General features: G+C 38.9%; 1 protein-coding gene across 20 annotated transcripts in view; it reads right to left on the minus strand.

Annotated features, from left to right (window-relative positions):
• Positions 1-27,361, minus strand: part of EPB41L2 (erythrocyte membrane protein band 4.1 like 2) — a 261,971-nt gene that overhangs the window by 109,053 nt on the left and 125,557 nt on the right. For all 20 annotated transcript variants that reach the window (XM_030316339.1, XM_030316337.1, XM_030316332.1 and 17 more), the window contains 2 exons: positions 9,675-10,159; positions 8,349-8,555 (listed from right to left, as the gene is read on the minus strand). In XM_030316339.1, coding sequence (XP_030172199.1) covers positions 8,349-8,555; positions 9,675-10,145 — 678 coding nt within the window. In that variant the 5' untranslated portion in view covers positions 10,146-10,159. The remainder of the gene's footprint in view (positions 1-8,348; positions 8,556-9,674; positions 10,160-27,361) is intronic.

A 27,361-nucleotide genomic window follows, 5' to 3' on the forward strand; every position in this document is an offset into this window, starting at 1 on the left:
AACACAACACAAGCAATTCTTTCAGAAGGCCGAGTGCATGATTAATTGCCAAATTAATGGTGCAAACAAGTTCAGAGGAAGAAAGAAAACATTCTAAAAGCTGAATGTGAGCTGGACGTTAAACAATGGGGAGGAATGGTGTGGCTAGGCAGGAAATCAAAATGTAGAGATGGTCTGATCAGAAACCTGAAGGAAGAAAAGATAATTTAGGATGTGCCTAAATGGAAGAACAATTAAGCTGGCAGAGGAAAAACTTCAAAAATCCAGTAGATAGCGATCAAAAGACAGTCTGAGGTCATTCCTTAAGAGAGTCCTGAACGCCCGGCTGACAAGTGACTTGAAAAAGGCCATGTTCTGCCCTGCTCCTGTGAATCCCTGCTGTCTTCAAGTTGAACCAAACTAACCACTCACACTCTTCCCACTTAGTAGATACAAGTTACTGAACAGAATTATCAACTTAATTAACTCCTTTTTTAAACTAAAGGTATAAATGGACAGACAGAGACCTTCACCTGGACCCATGTTGTTAGGATTTTATGTTGTACATAGTATGTGCCAATTAAATAGTTCCCAGCTCCTGGGGCGCCGGGGTGGCTCAGTCGGTTAAGCGTCTGACTTCAGCTCATCGGGTCACAATCTCACAGCTTGTAGGTTTGAGCCCCCACGTTGGGTTCTGTGCTGACAGCTCAGACCCTGGAGCCTGCTTTGGATTCTGTGTCTCCCTCTCTCTGCCCTTCCCTCACTCACGCTCTGTCTCTCTCTCTCAAATGTAAACATTAAAAAAAAATTAAAAACAAATTAAAAATAAACAGTTCTGAGTTCCTAATCCATATTTAAATCTAACACTTTAATGGGAGCGTATGTAAGGCCACAACTTCTAGATCCTCCAGAGGTATGCAGATGGTTAAAACTATTTAATGGGGCACCCTGGGTAACTCAGTGGGTTGAGAATCCAGCTTGTGATTTTGGCTCAGGTCATGCATGATCTCATGGTTCCTGGGATCAAGCCCCACAATGGGCTCCACGCTGACCACATGAAGTCTGCTTGGGATTCTCTCCCCCTCCACCCCGCCTATATGCCCTCCTCCCCCCAAAAATAAACGTTTTTGTTGTTGTTGTTTTTAAACTAATAAACCTAGTTAAGGGTCAGTGCTAGAGGTCTGAAAGAACCACCTTGAAGAGTGAAAGCAGAACAAGCAATCAAGTAAAACCACTCAAAAGCAATGATAATCAAATTGGATTTCTGAGACCAGTACTCTACAAAAGACAAGACGACCTTGACACATTCTACTTTCTGATAAATACTTCTATCATCAGAACATTGACGAAAAGAGCCTACATTCTGATCGCCTTATTCATAGCACTAAGGAAAAAATGGTACTGGCATTTGTGTGTGGGCAGAAACAATGCCCTCGATTCTCAGACTAAATCAACATGTGGGAACAACTTTCAGATGCCAGAGGAAAATGTGAGCAACTCTAACCCAGAATGCACACTCACTCTTGCTCCCTAAGTCTTGCAGGGACTCTTACATTTATTTTCAGACTTAAAAAAATACGTACAGACTTATCAGCTGTAGTAAAACTAGCTCAATCAGAGAAACAGAGGAAGCAAGTATTTTCATTCTTACTTTGCTATCTGAGAACAGAAGAAAAAAGAGGAAGTGACTGCCCCAAGACATCCAGAGTCAAAAGAAAAGGAAACATAGGTCTCTTGACTTTATATCCACAACTTCAACTAAACCTTACTGTATTTTTTTCTTAGAGGAGAGCACCCCGGTGTTCTCACACATGGAGTATAAATGACGAATGGCAATTGTCACATGAGTCATATAGCTGATTCTCTGCAACAAGCATGCACAGTCCAGGAGACTCCCTAAAATTCTTCCCATTCAAATTCTGGTACCAAAGGAGCTTGTCACATACCATTAAATATCCCAATAAGATAAAAACAGACGTACCGAAGGATAGAAATTATAGTGTTTTATTAAAAAATATAACCTCCAAGTTTTCAAAAAAAATACTTGAGATCCTTTATTACCAATTGATAGTAAAATTTTATAATTATTACTATAAAATGAAAGTGTAATTTTCACTAAATACAATGAAAAAATACCTCACACAAAGATTTGGAACAAATGCACACAGACAGACTAGGCCTTGGGTCAAAATTAATGCATGATTTAGCAATAAGCCTATTGTTACATAAGCCAAAAATAACATTAATTAAAGTCAAGCCACTTCTATATTATTTTTTTTTCAGTTAACTACAATCATTCTCTAAAACTTCCCTCTTATCCAATATTTATGCTCACAAATATTATGTGTGAGGCATTTTTATCCGCTTATTAACAATATATATTCACTTTCCTCAAAAGAATGCGGACTCCAAAGACAATAATTAGTTTCTGCAAACGGTGTTGCCTTGGCTCCCTGAGCATCTATTCATTTAATTCCTGAGGTTCAAGAAAGAATGGTCCCGGATGGCACACAGGAGGAAAAAAAGTGGAAACAAGAGGCCATAAAATGAACAGAACAAGGAATACAGGGACAGAGATAGAGATATGGAGATCTTTCTATCTATTTTAAGGAAGTAATCTGAGGAACAGTTCATGTTAGGACACCAAACAAACAATATCTCCAAGAATTATCTTTAAGAAAAATTATTCAGGTAATACAGTAACATTTGTATGAAATGGCTTAAGAGGGGTGCTTTTTTTGACTAAAGGTACCGACAGGCACAAACGGGTACCTTTCCCAGTGCTCTAATCACACTGATGAAATCATTTCTATAAAAACCACTGATGTGCCTCTTTAAAACTGTAGTGAATAAAAAGTTTCCCCTAAACTATTGCAGCCACACAGCTACCTACTATGTTCTGAAATCTAAATAGCATTCTTGCTAGGTCCTATGTCCCAATGACTTTACAACCTCTGCCAGCTCATTTTGCTCTACAGATCAGTTTTAATCTTCTCATCCTGGCATGTGAACGCCTTCTAGAACATCATCTTACTCTGTAAGGTCTCTATAAGCTAGGTCATTCCAACTTCTCCAGAGCCCTGAAAAGGCCATGCTTCCCTCTACTGTTGCTGGTGCCCTAAAGCGAAGACATTCAGGCTCTCTTCAGTGGGAATGCTATCATCTAAAGTTCAAGTTGAAAATTAAACACATGGACATACAAAACAAAAACAAGGGGCATCTAAAAAGTCATGACAGACATCATCTTTAATGACAGTCAACAGATGGAAACAAATCTAATCTCCCAAACTAAATCAAGTGAAAGTATTTATTTCCCACATTGTATTTATCTTCCTTGAGTGCTTGCAAGTACATGAATAGCTATGGTTTCCCACAACACACTTCCCCAAGTAGTCCTTAGACACCGATTTCCGGTACAGAGCTACAGAACTCCAGATAAGCAGCATCAGCACATCACCCAATCTGTCTAAGGTCAATGCTGGAACGGGAAACATGAGAGCACTCAAATCATGTGACGGCTGTCCTCTGGGCTCTGCTCCCAAAGAGGAAATAACAGCAGGTCTGATGAGCATCAGACCCATACTAATGACACTAGGCAAGCAACCAGAGAACCGAAATGGGAAGAACAACTGAATAAAAGAGAGTTAGCCAAGATAGGTAATACAACCTATAACATTTACGTGGTTATGAGAGCTATTACGAAAATGATGAATTACGGCCTGTGGTCAAATAGAAGTCACTGCCTAGACAGAATTCTAGTGATCTGCTGGTACATTAAAACCTGCTATGGGATCACATCACGATAGCCTCCTCTGATTTCATTCTGCTTTGTACTTGAAAGGAGAAAACAGTTTGTTCAACACATATACGCTACACATTTCAAATTTATCTATTGTCCTCAAAAGTTCATTTTTAATGATATATGAATTAATCATTTATTAACTGAAAAGCCAATCTATCTGTATATTAATATAGTCATAAAAATAAAAGACTCCTATGCTTTCGCAACCAATTGAAGTCAAAGTGAATTAAACTTTGGTAATCGCAAACTTTGCTGCATTTAACTTTGCATTCTTTCTCAACTCTGCTTCAAGCAACAGGACTTCATTCCCCATGAGTAGCAAAGTCCCAGAAGAGGGAATAGCCATACAGATAAGAATGTTATTTTGTACCATTCCAAAATGAGATCTGACAACAAATGAGTGCTAAACAGATGGGAATAAAGGGGGCAGGCACAGTGATTAATACTAGACTTCCTTACGTGTGTCTATAAAACACTTAAATATCATTCCTAAAAGAGCATCAATAAACAAAGAAAAATACCAGACAACCCAAAATTAGATGACAGGATATGACCACACAGATCATACAAAACAGCTAGCATAAACTCACCAGTTAAAAGACAGAATTCGCAAATGGGATTAAAAAACGTCTCCTCAAAAACAAAAACAAAAACAAAAACAAAAACAAACAAACAAAAAAAACCACAATGTCTAAAAACAAAGAAATGAGAAAAGATAGTCCAGGCAAATCCTAACCAAAATAAAGCCAGTACAGTAATATTAATGTCAAAATAAATTTGAAGGTACTGTATGATGGTAAAAAGGGGGACAAAATTCCAAGAATATTTAATTTTGCACATGTTGCCATATAATAATCTAGCCTCAAATTTTATAAAGCATAAACTTACAGAAATATGAAGAGAAATTATCAAATCAACAATTACAGGGAGAGATCTCAACACACCTCTCATATCAGTTGATAAATGAAGCAGTTAAACAATTAACAGAGACATAAACAATATGAGCCACATAACTAATAAGACTGATCCAAAGGACAGATCTGAACACCTGTGCCAACGAGAGAATATACTTTCCCAAACTCAAAAAGAACTATTACAAAAACTGACTATAGATTAGCTTGCAAAATAAGTCTTAACAAATGTAACAGATCCCACAAGACATGCACAACATATATTCACAACACACACATGCTCTGGAAATTCAAAACCACATTTATAAAAGCATCAGTGGTCAAAAATGACCCATTTAACAGGACGCAAAAATATTAAGCACTGAACAGCAATGAAAAGCCCTATGCTCAAAACTTGTGGACTCAACAAGAGATACTTGAAGGGAAAGCTAGAGCCATGAAAGCATATATTTATTTGATACCCAAGAAATCAGAAGAAAAACAGGCTAATCACAAAAGAAAAACTAAAGAGCAAAAGGGAAAAAATGTTACAAAAAAAGTAACATAGAAACAATAAAACCAAGTTGTTTCTTTGAAAAAAAAAATTAAAATGGTTAGCTCTATAGGAAGAATGAGGGGGGGAGAAAAGGCAAGTAACTGTAGAAATGAAAATGGAATGAAAATCAAGTGCACACGACGAGAATACTATGACAAACGTCATGCCAAGAGATTTGTCAAATTAGAGGACATGGAGAGTTTCCTCTGAAAGTATGAATTACTACAACTAACTCAAGAAAAAACAGAAACAAGCTGTTAGTATAAGGAAACTGAATCAGTGATTCAAAAAACAAAACAAAAGAACAAAAAAACAAACCCACTCTCCAACCCTACTCTTTTCACCAGGCCAAGACAGTAACGCCTAATTTATCTAAACTTTTCCAGAGAATGTTAAAAGGGAAGCAACTTTATGAGGCTGGTATGTAACCTGGTTAATAAAATTTCACAAAGCTGATAAAAGGAAATAAAATATATTATATGCAAAAACCCTAGATTAAAAAATATGAAATGAATGTCAAATCATCACGAACAAGTAGAGACAATGTGGAAAAATTCAATTCAGGGCTTACTAGCTGGAATTTATTTTTAATTCTTTTTAACGTTTATTTATTTTTGAGACAGAGAGAGACAGGGCATGAATGGGGGAGGGTCAGAGAAGAGAGGGAGACACAGAATCCGAAACAGGCTCCAGGCTCTGAGCTGTCAGCACAGAGCCCGACACGGGGCTCAAACTCACAGACCGCAAGATCATGACCTGAGCCGAAGTTGGACGCTTAACCAACTGAGCCACCCAGGCACCCCCTGGCTAGAATTTAAATTGGCACCACCGCTTTGGAGATCACTTTGGCAGGATCTGGGAAAACAGAGGAAGCAAAATTGCAATCAACCAACAGAGCAATTCCACTATGGTCTACCCTGAAGAAACTCTCGCACAAGGAAACAAGGCAAGGTGTAGGATTGTGATCACTGAAGCAATGGCTGTTATACTGCGTAAAGAAATTGAGCCTCAGCACAGGAATGGATAGACTGGTTTAGTCATCCAAAGAAAACTACACAGCAGCTGAAAGTGAACAAAGTAGATTTACATGTGGCAAAAAGAGATGTACTGAGCAAGAGAGATGCGAACGAGACTTCAGCAAGGTTTTGGGTCTTAAAAAAAAATCTGAAACGCATGGCATAATAGGAACATCTGAGTAAAATTTTTATGGGGAATATACAGCTGTCAATTCTCTTCTAGATCTTGGTAGTTTTTTACATACATGGTGACTTTAAAAGATAGAGAACAGAAATAGATTTAAACCATAGAGCACATTGGTAAACGCTGAGGTTTGGTCATATAAAGAGCTTCAGAGATAGCGAGGACCTTCTGAATTACCTAAGCAACCTTATATTCCATAGATGAAGCCAGCTTCCGGACCTCAGTCTGGCCCAGAGAGCTTCAATAAATGGTTCAAAGTCACATAACAAGTTATCAAGTTGGTTCTCAAATTTTAGACTCCCTAACTTCTAGCACACGTAGGAGAAACAAGGAGCATGGGGTCAAACGTAAATGAGTCAAGTTCACAGCATCATTGTATTATTTTCTTTACTGTACCCACCCTACGTGAGACACAGTTTATCAGTCTCCCTCTAACCCTCCCAGCTCTCTCTCAAAGCTGTAAGGATTTTTAATTCTCTTTTGCCACTCCTGTTCTTGAAATAAATGAAATATCCAAACAATTATAACTAAAATGAGTAAAACAGATGAAGTAAAATAAAGGACCATGAATCATTCATCTTTGCACCCTCCGTACCTCGTATTCTAATACAGGTTTAAATATATAATAAAATACTGTTCAACTAGATAGGTCTATTTCACCAAGCTGAATCCTTTCATTATAGTTAAAGTGTAACTTCTATTTTTAGTAAGAATGTGAATTAGGAAAAAATAATTTTAATATTTAATAAGTGAGAAGACCAAAGCAAAGACTATTCTATAGAGACCATATTTTAAATGAACAAAATGGGTCCCACTTACTGCTTTGTCCACGTGTAACAAATCAAACAGGGTAGTTTGGTGGTCAGGTTCACAATGTCCAGAGTCAAGCTGCCAGGTCTGGAATTCTGGCTCACCCACTAATTGGCATGAAACTTTGAGCAAGTTACTTAAACTCTCCAAGCCTTCCATTCCCCACTGTAACAATGGGAACGCCCATAATAATACCTACCTCATATAGATTCTTACAAGTGTTATGTGAAATAGTCCACTGGAAGCTTTTGACACAGTTGTTCAGGGCATATCAGCTATTCGCACATGTTCTTGTAAATAAAGTAACTTAGCTATGAAAAGTAACGAGCTCTAACAGAATTATAAGGTACTAGATGCTTTAAAAAAATTATATTGGTGGGGCACCTGGGTGGCTCAGTAGGTTGAGCGTCCAACTTCGGCTCAGGTCATGATCTCGCGGTCTGTGAGTTCGAGCCCCGCGTCAGGCTCTGTGCTGACAGCTCTGAGCCTGGAGCCTGCTTCGAGTTCTGTTTCCCTCTCTCTCTCTGCCTCTGTCCCATTCATACTCTTACTCTCTTTCTTTCTCTCTCTCTCTCAAAAATAAACATTAAAAATTTTTTTTGTTTTAATTATATTGGTTTTGGTCACATCCATGCTAATAAATTATAAGCTTTACAAATCATGAGTGTTTTTTAATTAAATGAAACTGAATAAATGAGCTCAATCTTAAGTCGTTAGATTCAGGATAAAAAAAAACTTAGGGGCAAAATTCTGAAATTAACATGACTCTGAAATACCAACCTAGCTGGTTTCTCAAGTGAAACCCTTACAAAAAAAGGTAATATTCAAACTATTTAATACCCATTCTGAACAAACACCAGCCAATGCACACGACCAGTGCAAACTAGCAGAACATTGGCCCTGATTCCGCACCCCCGCCTTAGGGTCAGGAAATATTCTTTGTCATGGAAATGACCCTCTCCTGTTCTTATTTTTTAAAGCACAACTGACAAACTAGCTTATAGGGACACAAAAATATATACACTGTGCCAGCCCACAAGTGAGGGCAACCTGTGCCTTCTGTGTTCACCCTACACATCAAGACAGCCATCCAACCAGCACCCCATCTCACCTCCAGGTCACAGCTGTACTCGGTGCCATCTAGGAGGGTCACTTTACACTGGACAGTTTTGGTCTTCTTGGTGGCTTTCTGAGAAGCCTTCTCTGACTTTAGCTCATTGGTCTGCACTTCCTTGGTCTCCCTTTTTGCTTCTTCTGATTTGTCTTCCTGTATTTCTTTAGCCTTCTCTTCTCTCTCCTTACTTACTTCATCAGCAGGCTGTTGACAAAAAAATGTACGTTCATACTAAAGTTAACCAATTTGCAGAAGACAAAGTATTAGAAGGAAAATCTTCAGTAGGAATTGTGATTGTTATAAACACTGTCAACCTACAATGTTAAAAGACTTCAAAATTTTGCTAGAAAAGATATTCCCCATATCTCCCCCTTCCTCCATTTTCTCATTTTGCCAGTTTGGTAACATCAGCATTAAATGAGTAGAAGAAACTACATCCTGGCAACTAAAACTTAAAATATCATTTCAAATAATAAAATTTCCAATTATAATAGCCTAGTATGGCAAAGCCTAGGTTCATTAGGCAACCAAAATGTTCACACATACAAATCTATTTCTTCCTACTTACTGAACACTCCCATACATCAAATCAAAGAGGTAAAAAATCCACACTATTTAAAAAGGACAGGCGGAGGCGCCTGGGTGGCTCAGTCGGTTAAGCGTCCTACTTCAGCTCAGGTCATGATCTCACAGTTGGTGAGTTCGAGCCCCGCGTCGGGCTCTGTGCTGACAGCTCAGAGCCTGGAGTCTGCTTCGGATTCTATGTCTCCCTCTCTCTCTGTTCCTCCCCTGCTCGCACTCTCTCTCAAAAATAAAGATCAAAAAAAAATTTCTTTTTTTAAAGGAGAGGTCATTGGATTCTAAGTATCTGTTTAACCTAAACAGTAAGAGACATGGATTCTTTTTTTTTTATAGTTTGCATATAGAGTCAATTTTTTTGCCTTATTATTTGGGCAAGTTTTAAAAAAGAAGTAACAAGAAGGCTGTAGCAGACCACTCCAAGACCCATATTCCAGATACAATAAGCCAAAGTAGTATCTGCATAGAAAAAATCTCGAAATGACTCAAAAGAAATCCTTTTTGTCATGTGGCTAGAACACCAAGCTTTAGGCACGCCTGGGTGGCTCAGTCAGTTAAATGTCCAACTTTAGCTCGGGTTATGATCTCCCAGTTTGTGAGTTTGCCCCACATTGGGCTCTGCACTGACAGTGTGGAGCCTGCTTGGGATTCTCTCCCCCCACCCCCCTCGAAAATAAACGTATTTGAAAAAAAAAAAAAAAAAAGAACATGAACCTTTAATTCCCAAACACTTCTCAAACATACCTGTGCCGCAGGACCGCTCACTGGTTTCTCTTCCTTGACATCAACTTTAATCTCCTGTTGTTTCCTCTGAGCGGTTTCTTCGGCATCACCCTTGGCCTGCCTCTCTCCTTCAGGAAGAGATTCTTCTTTATCTAAAATCTCCTCGGCAACAGCTTGGGTAGGCTCTTTTTTATCTCCTCCATCTTTGGCCACTACTAAGGTATAGGACTTTTGTTTCTTAAGCCATGGGGGTATGAATCGAGAAATTCCCCTGCTCTCCGATGGATCCTTCTCTCTCTTCTGGCGGTGTGGACTACTTTGGCTTTCAGCTGTAGGAGATGACTGGGAACCTTTTTCCTCCTCTGGATCGGAGGACTGATTCTGCTGATTTTCTGCTACTTCTTTCGTTTTCTCCTTGGTTGTATCTGTGTCTGCTCCTAATTGTTCAGGTTCTTTCTTCACTTCAGAAGTGGAGCCTACTTCAGTGGTCATGGTTACAACTTATGCTGTAAACAAAACAAAACCACAAAATGTTATTTTACAAACTCTCTCAGTTTTAGTTTGGAGGGAAGGAACAGAGTACAGAAGAGTGGGAAGGGAAATGGCAAAGAGATGATAGAGAGAAAATGTGTAGGGAAAGACGGTTCATAAGCACAAGAGAAAAATGGAGATTGCTACTCTTAGAATTCTCTGTCAGAATCAAAGAACCAAAGGTAGCATCACAATGGAATAAACTGATTCTGTACTGATAGAACTTAAAATCATGAGGAGCTTAGGTGATTACTTTTATTAAGTTTCATCTAGCCATAAAAAACTTACCCCAAAAAACCCCGCCATTTTTTAAGGAAAATTTCTTTTCTCTATACTTTGTATGCCTTATTCTATCACATAATAATGTTACTGATACTGTTAGTAAGTATGGAGACAAATTTCACTGCAATTTCACACAGTGAAACCAAAATGATGGGTATTATAAAGATGAATTTTAAATGTTGAGTGCTTAATAGTGAGAAAATTAGATCTGGAAAAAAAAAAAACTGTATGTTTTTTGTCCCACAATTAAACCTTATAATTCACCAGCATTATTTCACCAGCATTATTTCAGTGCATAAGTTAGTTTTCTGAGAAAAGTACTCAAACTATGATCAAAAGTCTAACCCTCTGTCCCACCCAAATGCAAACATAGTCTTCCTTATAGATGCAATTACAAGTATCTAGGGGCCCTTAATCTGAACCAAATGAAGACATTATAGAGGTGGGAAGGGGAAATGCATCTAACAATTGACCCTATCACAACTAATGAAAACAAAATTGAAATGAAGTGTGAAAGTAACTACTTGTCTCAATTTCACACGAGCAAAGAGGGATTTTTTAAAATAAAGCTTCCCTGCTGGCATATTAAAAACAAACAAACAAACAAAACAGGCAGAGCAGAGATAGCACACTCTCTCCTCTGTTGCCAATGTTCAAAGGCCTGGGAACCCTGGCCAGTAGGAAATTTTCCAGCTATCTTCAAAAGTAGTACAAACCTTGACTAGTTCAAAAAAATAAAACACACTTGCTCTTTTTTAAGCTTTAGTGAGATATAATTCACATACCACAAAATTTACCCATTTAAATTGCTTAGTTAATGGTTTTGAATACATTCACAAGATTGTGCAACCATCACCACTATCTAATTCTAGAATATTTTCATCATCCTGAAAAGGAACTTTCTACCCATTAACGTTTTGTCGTTTTGTCTCCGTTGTCCCCTCCCCCCCCGCCCCCAGCCCCTGGCAATTACTTTCAATCCATATGGATTTGCCTATTCTAGACATTTCAAATAGACAGAAATACACGTGTGGTATTTTCACTGGACATAATGCTTTCAAGGTTCACCCATACTGTAGCATGTATCAGTATTACACTTGTTTATTAAAATATTCTTCACCCTCTTTTGCCAATTATATATCTGATAAGAGTCTAGTATCCAAAATATATCAAGAACCCTTACAATTCAACAGAATGAATGAATAAATGAATGAATGAATAAATGAATGAATGAATGAATGCAAAGAATTTTAAGTAGACATTTCTCCAAAGAAAACATACAAATGGCCAGTAAGCACTTGAAATGCTGCTCAACATCATCAGTCATTAGGGAAATGAAACCCAAACCACCATCAGATACCACTTCATATGCACTAAAAGATGGCTCTTATCAAAAAGACAGAGAGTAACAAGTACTAGTGAGAATGTGGAAAATTTTAAATTCTCAACCCTGGTGGCAAAGAAAGTAAAATGGTGCATTCACTTTGGAAAACCGTTTGTCAGTTTCTCAAAAGTTAAAGTTACCACAGGACCTAGCGATTCCATTCCTACGTGTATATATATACCCAAGAGAAATGAAAACAGATGTCCACAGGAAAACTTGTAAACGAATCTTCAGAACAGCCTTATCCGTAATAGTCAGAAAACAGAAACTCAAATTTCTACCAACTGATGAATGGATAAACAAGATGGGTGTGTCTGTACAATATTAACTCCTAAAAAGGAATGAAGTGCTAATGTATGCTGCCACACACAACCCTTGAAAACATTATTCTAAGTGAAAAAAATACAAAAGGCTACATGGTATGTGATCTGCTTCTACGAAATTTCCAGAATACGCAAACCCACAAAGAAGAAGTAGATTAGTGGTTGTAAAGGGCTGGAAGATAGAATAGAGGGCAACTGCTAATGAGTACAGGGTTTCCTTTGGGGGTAATGAAAATGTTCTGGAATTAGACAGTGGTGATGGTTGTACAGCCTTGTGAATACACACAAAACCATTGCATTGTAAGCTTTAAAAGGGTGATATCTCAGGGCGCCAAGGTGGCTCAGTTGGTTGAGCATCTGGCTCTTGATTTTGGCTCAGGTCATGATCCCAGGGTTTTGGGATCCAGCCCCACGCCGGGCTCCATGCTGTATGTGAAGCCTGCTTAAGATATTCTTTCTCTCTCTCTCTCTCTCTCTCTCTCTCTCTCTCTCTGCCCCTCTCCAACTCGTTTGTGCCCTAAAAGAAATAAAATGAAAAAATAATATAGTTTTTTAAAGGGTGATAATAATAAAAAAGTTTTTAAAAATGGTATTCCCTTCTAATAGGCAAGCATGAAAGCATTCAGTCAGCCTGACTATATTTAATGGGCCCCTACAATGTGCCAAGTACTGGGCACATGAATAAAGACTGCCTTCAAGAAGCTGAAGGAGGGGAGAAGGTGGTGTACAGATGAAGTGAAAAGCACACTGCTTAAAAAGCACAAGACAGATACTTAACCCAGATTAGGAGAAGAGGGTCACTAGGTAAGCCCTTCTACCAAAGTTGACATTTGAGTTTCTTTAAAATAATGAGCCCTCATTCAGGCAAGGGAGTCAGGATAGGCAGCATGTGCCAGGAACAGGGAAGTGTGGAACCAGGAGAATATTCCTCCTACAGGAAACCACAAGTACTGAACGGTAATACACTGTACAAGTTAAGTGGAAGCTTGTTATAGAGATAGGAGATGAGGAGGAAAGCGAATTAGCAGGGACAAAGTAGGAGCAGTAAGCAGGAGCCAGGACATAAAAGGTTTTGTGTATCCTGGTAAGAAAGGTCTTGAGGTTAATTTAAAGGCAGTCAGAAGTCATATAAGCGCTTTCCACAGAGGAGTAATGTAATCATACCCACATTTCAAATAGCCCAACCTGGCTTGTAAAGCACAGGATGAAAGATTGAAATAGACATCCAGAAGGCTGTTCAATAACCCACACACAAGACGATGATGGTCTGCACTAAGGTAGGAGCAGTGAGGCAAAGGACAAGAAATGAATCTAATGGTAAAGAGAGATAGACGACATGATGTGTCCACAATGAATAGAACAAGTCAAAGAGAGGAAAGGGTTGAGGAAAAGTCTCAGGTCATGGAAACTGGGGTGATGGTAGAACCACCCACTGAAACAGGGAGCACAAAGGAAAAGAGGGTCTGACGGAGACAAACTCTGTTTTGAATGCATCACAACTGACAAGTCTGTCTAGCTGAACACCTGCCATACAGGTCTTGAACGGAGACTGGATATGCACAAGAGATATGGATTTGGGAGTTGTCATCGTATGGGTGATAGTTAAAAGCACAAATGATACATACAGCCATCACCTAGAGAAAAAGTGTAGTTTTGCATTTAGAGGGTCCTGAAAAGAACTTTATCACTGCTCAACATTGCAGAGTCAGGCAGAAGGCAGGAGGTGAGAGAACTATATAATAAGACTAGGAGATGAGTGGAAATAAATGGAGGGCAATGCTACAAAGGAAGAATAGTTAAGTAACTATAACATTTTAATTTATAATTCTATCCATGTTTGAAAATTTGCACATATTAGTTCACTACCTCTATGCTGTATAAAAGCATAAAGTGTAGGTGTGTTAGTAAAATGTTTAACTACCATCTGCATTGGTCTCAGATCACCAAACTTAAACATCACATTGTGTCAAACAAATATCTGTGATGAAGTAAACATCACAGATAAAACAGGCTGTAGCCAACATGGATGTATTGTAGAAAAATTATACCAATATTCCTGAAAATCAAAAACTGGTGATATTGAGCAAAACTAAACTATATGTTTTATGGAATTTTTGTACAGAAATCTTAGCTCAACGTAAACCAAAATGTACAAAATATTAAGGCATTGCCTTTATTTAGGAAGACATGAGCCAAGATCTGTTAAGTCATTCTAAAGCTAATATGATTACTGAACTTTCTCCTCCAAAGATCTGAGTTGAACGTTCAGGTAAATAGAATGCAGTTACTATTCACAAACCTAAGTGGGCTTCCCACGCCCCCCCTCAATTTATTTAAACTAAACAAACAAATTTCACCCATTTCTCTCATTCCCGCATCTGGCAACCACTGGTTGTTCTCTTTATCTATGAGCTTGGTTTCGTTGTTGTTGTTATTTAAATTGCACATACAAGAGAGATCTTAAGGTGTCTTTCTTTCTGTGACATTTAGTTTAGCATAATCCATCCATGCTATTGCAAACAGCAAGATTCCATTCTTGTTTACTGATGAATAATACTCGTGTGTGTGTGTGTGTGTGTGTGTGTGTGTGTGACAATTCTTTATCCATTCATCCATAAATGGAAATTTAGGCTGTTGTTTCTATATGCTGACTACGATAAATAATGCTACAGTGAACATGGTGTGTATACATCTTTTTGAGTTAGTGAGTTTTCATTTCCTTTGATAAATACCAAGACACTGCTGGATCATATGGTAGTTAATTTTTTAATTTTCTGAGGAAACTCGATACAATTTTTCTCTAGTGGCTGTACCACTATTAGGTATTTAAAATTCAGAATCATGTCTCCCAGTAAGACTCTTACATGAGTTTTTGAACTGGCCCCAAATAGCACAGAAAGTCTTTTTTCCTTCTTTAAACTACCATTTTCCATGTACCACTTAAATGGAGAATATTATTTATATTAATCATGCAATGACCCAAGTTGATTTTTAGTATATACTCTCTAATTACGTTTTGAGAGTTGAACCAATGTCCTGGTAAAAATTAAAATAAAAACGTCCCACCCTTGTCCAAGCTAATCAAGATAATTGGTAGCTCTCTAATTACTTTTGCTATGACAAATAATCTGGAGACCAATTAAGTAAAGTTGATTTTTGGTCAAAATATTTTAGAAGCAATGAGATATAAAACTCAAGTTTCCACTATTATGTTAGAAACATTAACATTTTTATTTTAATCATAAGACCTGCCACTTACTGTGTCAGACATCATGCACATAAATATCTGCTCTTTAAAGCATCCTACAGGGAAGATATGATCCCTGTTTGTAAGTCATAAAGAGTAAAAGTTATGTGACTTATCCAAGGCCACTGAACGGAGGACCACACAGCCGTGCATACCTGTTTTCACCTGTATTTCATAATGTAATCACAACTCCCCCTTTGAATGCTTTGAATGATTGAATTAGCCAGGTCCTTTGGTGCAGTCCTCAGTCCTCAAAGAAAATTCATATCAGTTTGTGGAAAGGACTACAGAATATGAATCTATTCTGCGATTTACTATAACTCGCTCTGGCCCTCCCCCAGTAAGAAATTTACAGATGAGTTCCCATCACATGGAAAGAAGACCATACTTGAAGGTTATTTTTGGCCATTAATCACAATTGAGCTGATGAATGGAAATTAAAGACAAGGTGCTAACACAGAGACAGAGCACAGATAAACCACACCATTAAGCCTTACACAGTGGTCTTCCTCAACCACTACTGGATTCACACTTTTAAGTTTTAAGAATCCCAGAGCTGTTCAGTGTTGCCCCTCCAAATGCAAGTTACAAGATCTTAAAACACAAACAAACAAAAAAACAGTGAACTGGCTAATTCTATAAAATTCTATTTGTAAATACTCAAAAATAAGGGTGGATATAATTATGTGTAAATAAGTACCTTCTTAAAATAGTTTCAGAGATAAACAAAAGCTCAAACCTAAACACTACCTTCTTTGTTGATAAAATGGCTTCTTGAACAAATTACCACCATCAAGAAAACATGATTATAGCACATCCATTCACCATAATTATCATGCCTGTGACTCTCAAGAGTTTCAAATGTGGATAAGCCTTTAAAATCCATCACCCACTAAAATGCAAACTTCTGCAGTAGAATGCAAGCCTTCGCACTAAAATGAAAGCCCCATAAGGGCTAGGCTCTTTCTACGTTACCCGCATCTAGACTGGCACAGAGAGGCACCTGATACATATTTACCGAATGAGTGCTGTGAAATCGTCCAGTCTAATACCCTCATTCCCTCTTATCAACAAGGAAACTGAGGCTCAGAAAGACCAGAGATTTGCCTGAGATCACAAAGCTAGACGGCAGAAGCCAAACCCAGAACTATGGTTTCCCAAACTCTAGCAATGCTCATTCCACTACCTTTCATAAGTATAATTACAAATACTGAAAATCCATTATTTTTATTTAGCTATATAAGTTATATTAAATTAAATTAAAAAAAATAAAATTATTAAATTAAATCCATTCAGTTATATAACATACTAAGTAAAGACCTTTCTGCTTATCAGCAACCAAAAAGAATATTGCTGGGAACGGCCAGCCCATTAGACAAGCATGTGGTTTTGACACAATTACCATGTTGGCATACTCCATCTGGGTTGACAGAAGTGTTCACTATTGTAACAGCTCCATGAGAAAAAGCATGCATCACTTAACACGCAACCAAGCAGAAAACCATCAACAGAGGATCAGCACTGGTTAGGTACAAAGCTGTGTTATGCAAAACCACCTTTTTTTTGTTTTGTATTTTTTTTTTTTAACTTTTAAAAAGGGCGGTCAATTCCCAGGAGCTGTCTCTATCACCAGGCTAAACAACCTACCATACGATGCAGAACATCGTGCTACAGAAGACACTGGTCCCTAAGCGGAGTACTACAACCAGCAAAGCAAAGCAGATACACAACTCTAGACACTCCTATGAAGAACTTCAAGTAAGGGGTTCAAGCTAACTATCGGGTATAGAGGTTTCCTTAAAACCTCACGAAAACCAGTGCTACTCTAAGAGCCCTCACTGTTAACAAAATCCCTGTACAGAGAATGGGGTAGGTGCTGCCACCTGAGCGGCCCTCCCCCTCTGCAGAGATGAGAGCAATCGGCAGTCTTTGATTTCTACCAACAAAGTTCAATTCATTACTTAGGACACTCCAGATTTAACAAAATGGAAAAGGATGTATTTCTAAACTTCAAAATGGTGGCAAGGGAATCAAGAGGCGCTTTCCTGTGAACTTTGAGAAAGAAAACAAATTGTGCAACAAATAACTATTAAACTTCTATAATATTGGCCATGTGTGCACCGTTTCAATTTTGTCACTTTCTGGGTCTGACAAAACTGGTTTTCATCCGTGGCGGTGACTGGGCAGAGGATATGCAGAACAATTTTCTGGCTTATGTTCATGTCCCTACACAGCCCTATAGCCCAAGAAGAAGTCTTTTAATACCCAACTACCTTCCCTAAAAGCACAAAATGTGAGAAAAAGACAAAACAGCAACCTCAATATAGAAATGACTCAGCGGCCACCTAACCAGTTAGGAAATAATGAAAGCAGTGCTTCTTAAATCTGTACAGCAAGTAAAAGGAGGCGAAGAGGGAAAAGGAGGAAGACGAAAGGGAGGAAAAACGAAAAGTATCTGGAGAGGGAAAGGAATGACAAAAACAGGACGACTTAGAGCAGACTGCATGTAATTCCTCTCTTGTAGGTTGATTTTTCTTAAGTGTCAGGCGTATAGACACCTATACCCCATATTCAAATAAGTGTCACCACATTCCAAAGGGATGATCTGTTAGTTTAAATTATCTATATGGGGAGGATAAATGAGTTATTTTTTTAAACAATCCAATGCTACCCACCCTAGTTACCTTAATAACACACTCTTTGGCTTCTTTTTTGTTCTTTTTGTTTTGTTTTTAAGGGATAAGGATCTATAAGAGAGACTGAACTATTTCTGCAAAGACATAAGCTAGCATCTGGCTTAAATTAAAGTCACATACACAAAAGATATGAACTGTGGCCCTCGGCTAGTTCAAGCCTAGGCAGGATCAGATTACATTCAGAGCATGTATTTCCTCCACCCTTTCTCCTTTTTAAACAGAACCCAAATTTTCTTCAGCTTTTGTCTCTCTTACACATGCATGCCAGCAGGGGCTGGCTCCAGGCCAGGCCAAAAGGCAATGATCTACTGGTCCAAGGCAATCACGGTAGTCCCCCTCCCCCTGTCGAGAAGACTTGCGGAAAGTCTACTGGTGGGAAGATTCCTTCCACTAAAAAGAGCCAAAAGGGAAAGGTCCCTCTTCTGTCTCGAAGCCCTGGATACCTGACTCTAGAAGTGCTGTTGCCATCTTGAGTATCCAAGAAGGGAGAAAGCCTGAGGACAAAGTGACACATACTAGAGCTGGCATGCTGCACATGGCCAGGTCCTAGGGTTGTGCTTCCTGGTATGTGAAAGAACACACTCCCTACTATGAGAACAATGGGGTTTCAGCTACTCGCAGTCACTATTAGCCTCTGCATATTCCGGAGCAAGCATCAGAAAATAAGCCCTAAGAAACTGGGAACACATACAGAACTGTATCGGGTAATTACTACTCCCCTCTGGGTTCTATGGCCCTCATAGCCTAAGAGCCATGGCTGTCGAATGTTCGTTTTTCCTGATGCTCAAATTTTTTAAACCCAGTATCTGGGTTAATATCTGAGTAAGATAAAGGATTAATCTTTATTTTAAAAACTCTAAGAATGAAACAAACAAACAAACAAATCTTAAGAGTTCATCAAAGTGTAAGATTCTCTTTCGTCATATTGGAGGGGGGTACATGAAAATCAAGACAATTTTCAACAATGTTCAGTTCCAGTAGCACCTAAGGTAAGAGCTAACGATCTCATTTGTTAAAAGCCAAGTCCCTGCTGCTCTCAAGAATTACGTCGAGATGATAAGCACTGGGTGAGGTATGGAACTGGTGAATCACTACATTGTACACCTGAAACTAAGACAACACTGTATGCTAACTACACTGGAATAAAAATTTTAAAAACACAATTACATCAATAAAGATCTGTGCCAGGCAGAATCTTCTCCACAAGCAACTAGGGTCATCCCAGAAATAGATTCCCTTTCCTAGAGTGAGGGCTCGATAAGCAGATACTATACATAGCCATTAAGGATCCCAATATTGGCCACCATTCTCATCATCAAAATGCACATAAACATCATCATATTGGGCACTCCAAAAGCACACACTAATCGAGATGATAGAGACATCCAGAACCCTACTGGCTCGTCATGAAGCAATTACAAGTGGTGTGGTCAGGAATACTCATCAACTGCATCGAATTCCTGCTCTCAGACAAGGCCCCAGTTTTTTGTTTTTTGTTTGTTTTTTAATATGAATTTATTGTCAAATTGGTTTCCATACAACACCCAGTGCTCATCCCAAAAGGTGCCCTCCTCAAGGCCCCAGTTTTTTAACAGTCAGATGGAGCTACATCCTTTCTGTGTGAAGCTATTTAATCTTTGGATAAAATAACAGAGTGGTTTGGAGATCAAGTCTGGGAGCTAAAAAGACCAGGATTAGAATTCCAGCTCTGTCTCCTACTAGTGGTGTACCCAGGGATATTTATTATTTAGCCTTCAGTTTCCTCATAAGCAAAACAGGGATAGAATACATTCTCACTGGGATGCCCTAAGGATGTAATTAGATGCTATACATAAAGTGCCTGGCACACAGTAAATTCATAATAAATGGTGGGCCACTGTCATCAAATAGGGATTCTGGCCAAAAAAAAAAACAAAAAACGGGGGGGGGAGGGAACTATGCCCCTTCGTTCACTAAAAATAGTAAGAACAGAAATAATAGTGACAATATCAGCTATTTATTGAGCATGGTTCTAGAGACTCTGAGTGTAGCAATTCCCTTAATCCTCACAACGCTTTGAAGTAGGAACTAAGATCATTCCCATGTTACAGATGAAGAAGGAAAGACAAGATAAAGGACTTGCATGAAGCCATACACCCAATACATGGAAGAGCCGCGATTTAGACCCAGGCTGTCCAGCTCCAGAGACCTCCTACAATACCGCCACCAATCCCAAACAGCTTCACTGTTACACAACCAACACTAGCATAATGGCCGACAATTCACTATCTGTTGAAACAGCCGGGGCACCTGGGCGGCTTAGTCCGTTGAGCATCTGACTTCAGCCCAGGTCATGATCTCACGGTTTGTGATTTCAAGCCCCACAGTTCACCGCTGTCAGCGTAGAGCCTGCTTCAGATCCTCTGTCCCTCTCTCTCGGCCCCTCCCCTGCTCGTGCCCTCTCAAAACTAAATACAACATAAAAAAAGAAAAAGCAAAAAGCAAACTATTACTACCAACTTGGAGGCTTACAGTCCTAAGTAGTATGTTCTAAATGAGCCCCTTATAAATTTCACCTATTTTCAGAATGTGGGTTGCAGATTTTAGGCCCTTCTCTCAAAGCAAATGTTTCTTCAGCCCTTTCACAGCACAGGTAACCAGACACCAGCGGTACAGGTGAACAGAATCCTGTTCTCGGCCTAGTGAGGGACTGAGGTAGCAAGACTAGCATCAATATAGGGGTGCGTGGGTGACTCTGTTGGTTAGGCATCAGACTTCAGCTCAGGTCATGATGTCACAGCTTGTGGGTTCGAGCCCCGCATAGGGCTCTGGGCTGACAGTTCGGAGCCTCGAGCCTGCTTCAGATTCTGTGCCTCCCTCCCTCTCTGCCCCTCCACCACTCGTGCTCTCTTTCTCTCAAAAATAAATAAACATTAAAAAAAAATGTTAAGAAAAAAAAAAGATTAGTGTTAATATACATTCAAACCACGTGTCACTAATTCAGAGATTTTGCTCATTCAGATCAGAAATTACTACTCGTCTGAAGACCTGACAAGGTTTTCTGTGACGATACCATTGTCCTCTCTTTAGGAGGTCACACATGGTCCCGCATGGGAACTCTTGGTTTAACACTCCTGAAATACAAAAAGGCACCGTGCTTTTTAAAGAAAACTTAATTCTCATTCTCAATTGGTTTGCTAGAGATATATTCGCTGTCTGGAAAAATTTAAGTCACTTGAATAAAAAATCCAAATAAAATCTTCCTGGTTATAAATTTCTTCAACATATAAAACGAATTTGTTTCGAATTTTTGAATTAGCCCGGCTCACCATCAACCAGCTAGGGAGGAAAGATGGCTTTCTCTCTCTATATATGTATAAACACTGGTGCATAAGCAGGTAGGCCCCAAAAAATTATTCCCATTCTCTCCTGGAAGAGTACAAACAGGGAACTCGGAAACAGAGTTCTCTGAAATTTGAAAACACTTTTAAAGGGGAATAAAACAGAATGGGAAGATTCTTATTCAACTTCTAAGCTGGACATACATAAACATCCCTGATCTCTGTGAGCAGCTTCCTCCACATTTATAGGGAAAAGCAGGAACAAAGTTCGCCTGACACGCACAAGGTCATGTTTCCTGTCTACATCTCTCCCCTGCCCACTTCTGCACCTATGCTCACATGAAGAGCAAAACTTTTGTACAGATGATGAATAATAACATGTTTCTAGTGCGGCGTGATGCATCTGGCAGCTTCTCAATAAATGTCTTTTGTGATGCTCCTAAGTATTTAGGAAATACTTATTTGTACCACCATCACAGAACATTTTTTAGAAAAGAAAAATACACTAATGTGCAGTTTCCTCCAATGACATCATAACTAGGCTCAAAACAGAGCAAAGCCAACAATCTCTCCTCATCATACCAGACACCAGGGAGCAGGCTTTTTCTGAGCTCATCCTACAACTACCATCAGAATAGGATCCTTACCCAGCCCCATCAGAAAACCCACCTGATCACGTGGAACTCTACAAGTCTAATACTATTTGTGTGACTCAAACTCTAAATTCTTTAGCTTAAAAATAACAGTGGTTCAGGAGGCTTTTCCCAAATAAGCTAACGACAAATCCATCAAGGTTAACTGCACAGGATAAATGCACAGGCTGCAGACGCTGCATTTTAATAGGTCGTAAGACAAAGTCTTGTCAAAATCAATCAACTTGCCACGCTATGACAAGGCCACCAGGCTGGAGCCTACACTGATCTCACACTTTCAAATCCTCTTCTCCATAAGCTTTGGAACACTGCAGTCAACAGGCATAAATATCTGAACCTTGTCAAAAAACAGAATGTACATTTACAACTTTGATCGTTAGCTCTTCTGCCATTTTAAATATTTACAGCACTACCAGTTATGCCAACGCATAGTATATATTCTTAATTAACATAGGAGACTGAACTGCATGATTTTTCTAGCTTAGGTAAGCAAGCCTAACTAAACGTTGACACCAGTCCTCTGGCCAGTCAGCAGAAGGTGCTGTAGACTGTTAGCTGTGGACCCTCCACGCCTGGCGTGATAAAAGCAACTTTCCCCAGGCAGGAAAAGCTGTAACTACAACGGAATTAGAGACATGCCATTTGGAATGCCTAAAACCATCCCCCCCGCCACACACACACACACACACACACACACACACACACACACACACGTATTTCTACTCTGAGCATCAGTTTAGTTCAAAACTACTTTACTTATTAGTAAGAGCTTCAAACAACTACTTTTTAGGTGAGGCTGGCTAGAACAGGTTTTTGCTTCAACAAAATATCTTTGTTTCTTTGGAGGTAGGATTCTCAAAATTCAACATGTGTAATCGTGAGTGGAGTACAGGATCCCACGGGAGAATATGCCAGGCATTCAATTTTCAGGGGTCCAACAAAAAATTCAAGCAAACTAAATGTCAGCGTTTAAAATTTCCCTTTCCAAGTCTGCAATCGAGCTAAGATGTTAAACCGTACACAGATCACCAATGTATCCTAGAACGTGCACAGGAACGCTGCACGGAGACGGGGCGCCTACGACTGGCCGGCTGTCGAGATCACCAGCATCATCTCTACAGTTATTTGCTCCCACGCCCAAGTTGCCAATAATTTTAAGAGACAATTCTTTGTTGGGCCCAAAAATAGAAAACTTAAACTTCACAAGTACACATGTGCCCTCCTCCCCCAAATGTACTGGCTAATTCTTTCAGCAGAAGAGCATTCCATATGGTGCCAACAATAAAGGAACTTGCAGAGATCATCTGGCAATCACTGTGGTGGTTTTGTTTTGTTAGAAAGTAACACTCAAACTAGGTTCTTTTTAAGGGTGGGAATTAGATCAAGAAAAAGCAAGAAGACCATTTTTTCTAAGTCTGGATGTCAGAATCTGGGCAACAATAGTGAGTTGTCACTATTCTTCAATGTGACAACAGATTACATATTCAGTAAAAAAAAAAAAAAAAAAAGAGGTTAATACCTATCCTTATTTAACCAACATTTATTTACTTCGGGTGTGACAACATCAAAACAACATACAATTCTTAACCACTGTTAATGGCCACTAATCTGTAGAGGCTAAAAAACGTAAATTCAACTCTGTGCCAGTCACAGTACAACTCCTTTTTAATCAAACAAATTAGCATGAAAATGAAGCATTCTATAAATTAAAATTGGTCATCCTTCAACATGTTTCAAAAGTAACTGTAGACTATTAACCTTACATGGTTCTCATTGTGCTTTAGGAATAATGAACTTTCATATAGTATATTGTACCACTGAATAAATCGCCTGTGAAGAGCAGGACAAGTATGTAAAATAAACCAAGTAGCTTCGTTATTCTCATAGGTCAAACTTGAAAAAGCACTTACGATGACATAAGTCAACATCTGCCTAGAAAAATGCAAACAAGTGAGCCAAAACTAAACTCTGGCCACCAAAAAAATATATTTTTCGTAAAACTTGGATCAAATATAACTGAACATGTTCCCTTGCCAAAGAGCATACATACCCAGGTTCCATGTACTCTGTACATTAGTATTCTCCAAATTTTCAGTCCCCTGGATATGGACAGTCTCAAAAGCAAACTTTCTTCAAAAGCAAAAACAAACAAGCATAGACCACCAAACCCAACTGCTCCAACAGAAACTTCCTCAAAATCTCCCCCTTAAAATACATACACAGCTTTTTAAAAAGTTCATCGAGCCCGTTGTCTGCTGTTCACTGTCATTAAGAGACTGGAAAGCTGATGGAAATCCAGCTTCCAAAAGCTTAATGAGCAAGACTGGCCCCACCCAGGCTGGACCCTGCTGGAGAAGGGGCATGCTCAGTAGAAAAGCCCAGCTTGGTTCCAAGTTACTTCATTCCTCGGCTACAAAATCCACACGGGTCAAAGAAAAAGTCATCTTCCTGCTGCCTGTTCTACCCACTAAATGAAGAACAATTTCCATAAAGAATAGTGTTAATAATGACTAATTTTAGGATTACAGTTTTTGTAATTCTCTTGCTGAAAGATTTTTCCTGTTTTTGTATCATTTTCGCTTTGCTTTGGGTTTGCACCCACGAACTTTTTTCCTTCCCCCCCCAACTTTGTTTTTAGTTCTGTCATTTTAATCCACCCTACAAATAGACACCAAAAGCATATGTATACAGCATATAATCTAATCATCTCTCCTTATAAACCCTATCAGTTTCAGATATAAAAAAGCCATATACACACAAAGTCCAGTTTTCAATACATAAAAACATCTATTTTGATTCATCTGTAAAAGAATTTGCTTATTCACAAAAGAATTTGCTTATTCATTCATTCTATATTTAAAAATAGAGGTTTGTTTTAATTTAGATTTATAGTGCCATCACATAATTACAAAGCTGATAAATCCCTGTTTTGTTATTGTCAATACTCACACATGATGGATACAAAAGGTAAGCCTATATCCATAGGTCATACTGAATACAAATACACAAGGGAAACAAAGTACATTTAAAAACGTTAATGCATTTTCCTTTAGTGACAAGATTCAAGTCAGAGATCAGAGAAAAGACTAATTTTCCTTAATTGTACATAACCAACCCTCCGTCCTTTGCATTTCCAGAATTTAAACTCGTGTGTAGGGGTGCCTTGGTGGCTCAACTGGTTAAGCATCTGACTTCAGCTCAGGTCATGATCTCAGTTTGTGAGTTCGAGCCCCGCATCAGGCTCTCAGCCCAGAGAGAGCCTCCTTCTCTCTCTGTCCCTCCCCCACCTCTCTCTCAAAAATAAACAAACTCAAAAAAAATTTTTTTTAATAAAGAAATAAATTTGGGTGTGTATGTGTGTTCCCATGTAGATATATACATGAGCAAATCAGGACCAAGAATGACTCTGGATCCAAGCATGATTCTGTACAACCTCACCCCGCTACTGCTACATCGCTCTCTATCAAGCAATTCTTAGGTCAATGAGTATTACATGGTCACTTCACCTACAGAGTCTTGAAAAAAGTCTTTTTAAATTCTAAAGAAAACACTTTAGAGATTTAGGCAAATAAGATGTCACCTGTACCCACTAACAGAAAAAGGTAAAATCTGCTTTATGGTAACAGTGAAAATGTGTTCCAGTGACAGCTCTGAAGACATTGATCTCTGTCAAAATGAACAAACACAAAACTAAAACAAACAAACAAAACAATCATTCCATATAATGGAAGTAAACTTCAGTATCTACCACAAGGTTTTCAGTGGTTCACAAAAGGGCAATGTGGTGAACTTTTTAACAGAGTCAATCTTATTCAATTAAAAGCATCATCTTTTATTACGTTCTTCCTTCATTTTTTTAAATATTAAATGTATTTTTTAATATATATTGCAGCACAATGACAGATTTACTTCAATATGCTTGAAAAAAAGTATTGGCTCCAAACCTTTCCCTGAAATGTATTACTCCACAGAACCCATAAGCATCAGAACTCCTAACACGTAGCACTGGATCCAGTGAAGTTGCCAATGATAGAGGAGGTCTACAACCCATCCAGGCATCTCTGATCACCCCTGTGCCTCCTACCCTCTTAACTCTCCTACTGCTATACACTGCATTGTGTGCCCCCCTCCCCAATGCATATGCTGAAGCACTAATTCCCAATGTGATGATATTTGGAGAGGAGACCTTAGGGAGATAATTAGATTTCGATGAAGTCTTAAGGGTGGGGCCATCATGATGGAATTAGTGCCTTGATAAGAAGAGATACACCAGAGAGTCCGCTCATTCTCTCCTGCTCTCCTGCTCTCTTGCTTCACTACACAGCAGCCATCTACAAGCCAAGAAGGGAGCCCTCACCAGAAACAGACCAAGCTGGCACCCCGATCTCGGACTTCCAGCCTCCAGAACTGTGAGAAAATAAACGTGCTGAAGCCACTCAACAGTACCATGTTATGGCAGCCCAAGCTGATGAAGGCACCTACATTCTTAATTATGAAGCCCAATGTCATTGCTCAAGCTCCTCTGCTGTCTCCAATATACAAGATCCTGCTCAGAAGACATCTGGATTTCATGCTCTAATCAAAGGTTAAGAGAATTAAGACAGAAAAGGGAGTTTTGTGGCACTATAATTTCGAAGCAGAACAAATGACTCATATGGTAGATAAAAAGAGAACCCAGAAAATATAAATGAGTTTCCAAACTCATACACTCAACAAGGGGTAGAGTCAGAATTTACACCAGTCTTCAAAGCCAATGCTGGTGGCGCTGGCAGTCTAGTGACGAGCACAGCTGCTTTCCAAAGCCAATGTACTCTTCCGCCAATTCGAACACCTGTGTTTTCAAGATGAGTAAACTGAACCCAAAGTGAAATAACTTCTACAAGGTTATTCAGTGGGTTACTGGAAGAAGTACACAAACCAAAGCCAGGGTCATTTAAAGCATCCATTCCCAGTAAGATTTTAAACACATTAAAGTACACAAAGTACATCCACAAATGTCCTCCCATAAAAAAACTGTTAATATGCTCCCTCTCTCTCTGCCCCTACCCCACTCATGTCTCTGTCTCTTCTGTCAAAAGTAAATTTAAAAAAAAAAAAAAATTTTTTTTTTTTTAAAAACTGTTAATACAAATTTAGATCTAAACTCTGTCTTGGGAAAATCATAAATAGTCATGTGCTGACACTGTCTCATTATTCCATTAAAAGGGGAAATTAGGGGCACCTGGCTGGCTCAGTAGGGGGAGCATGTGGCTCTTGATCATGAGGTCACGAG

This window comes from Lynx canadensis, chromosome B2 (genome assembly GCF_007474595.2).
Source record: "Lynx canadensis isolate LIC74 chromosome B2, mLynCan4.pri.v2, whole genome shotgun sequence".
Classification (NCBI taxonomy): Eukaryota; Metazoa; Chordata; class Mammalia; order Carnivora; family Felidae; genus Lynx; species Lynx canadensis.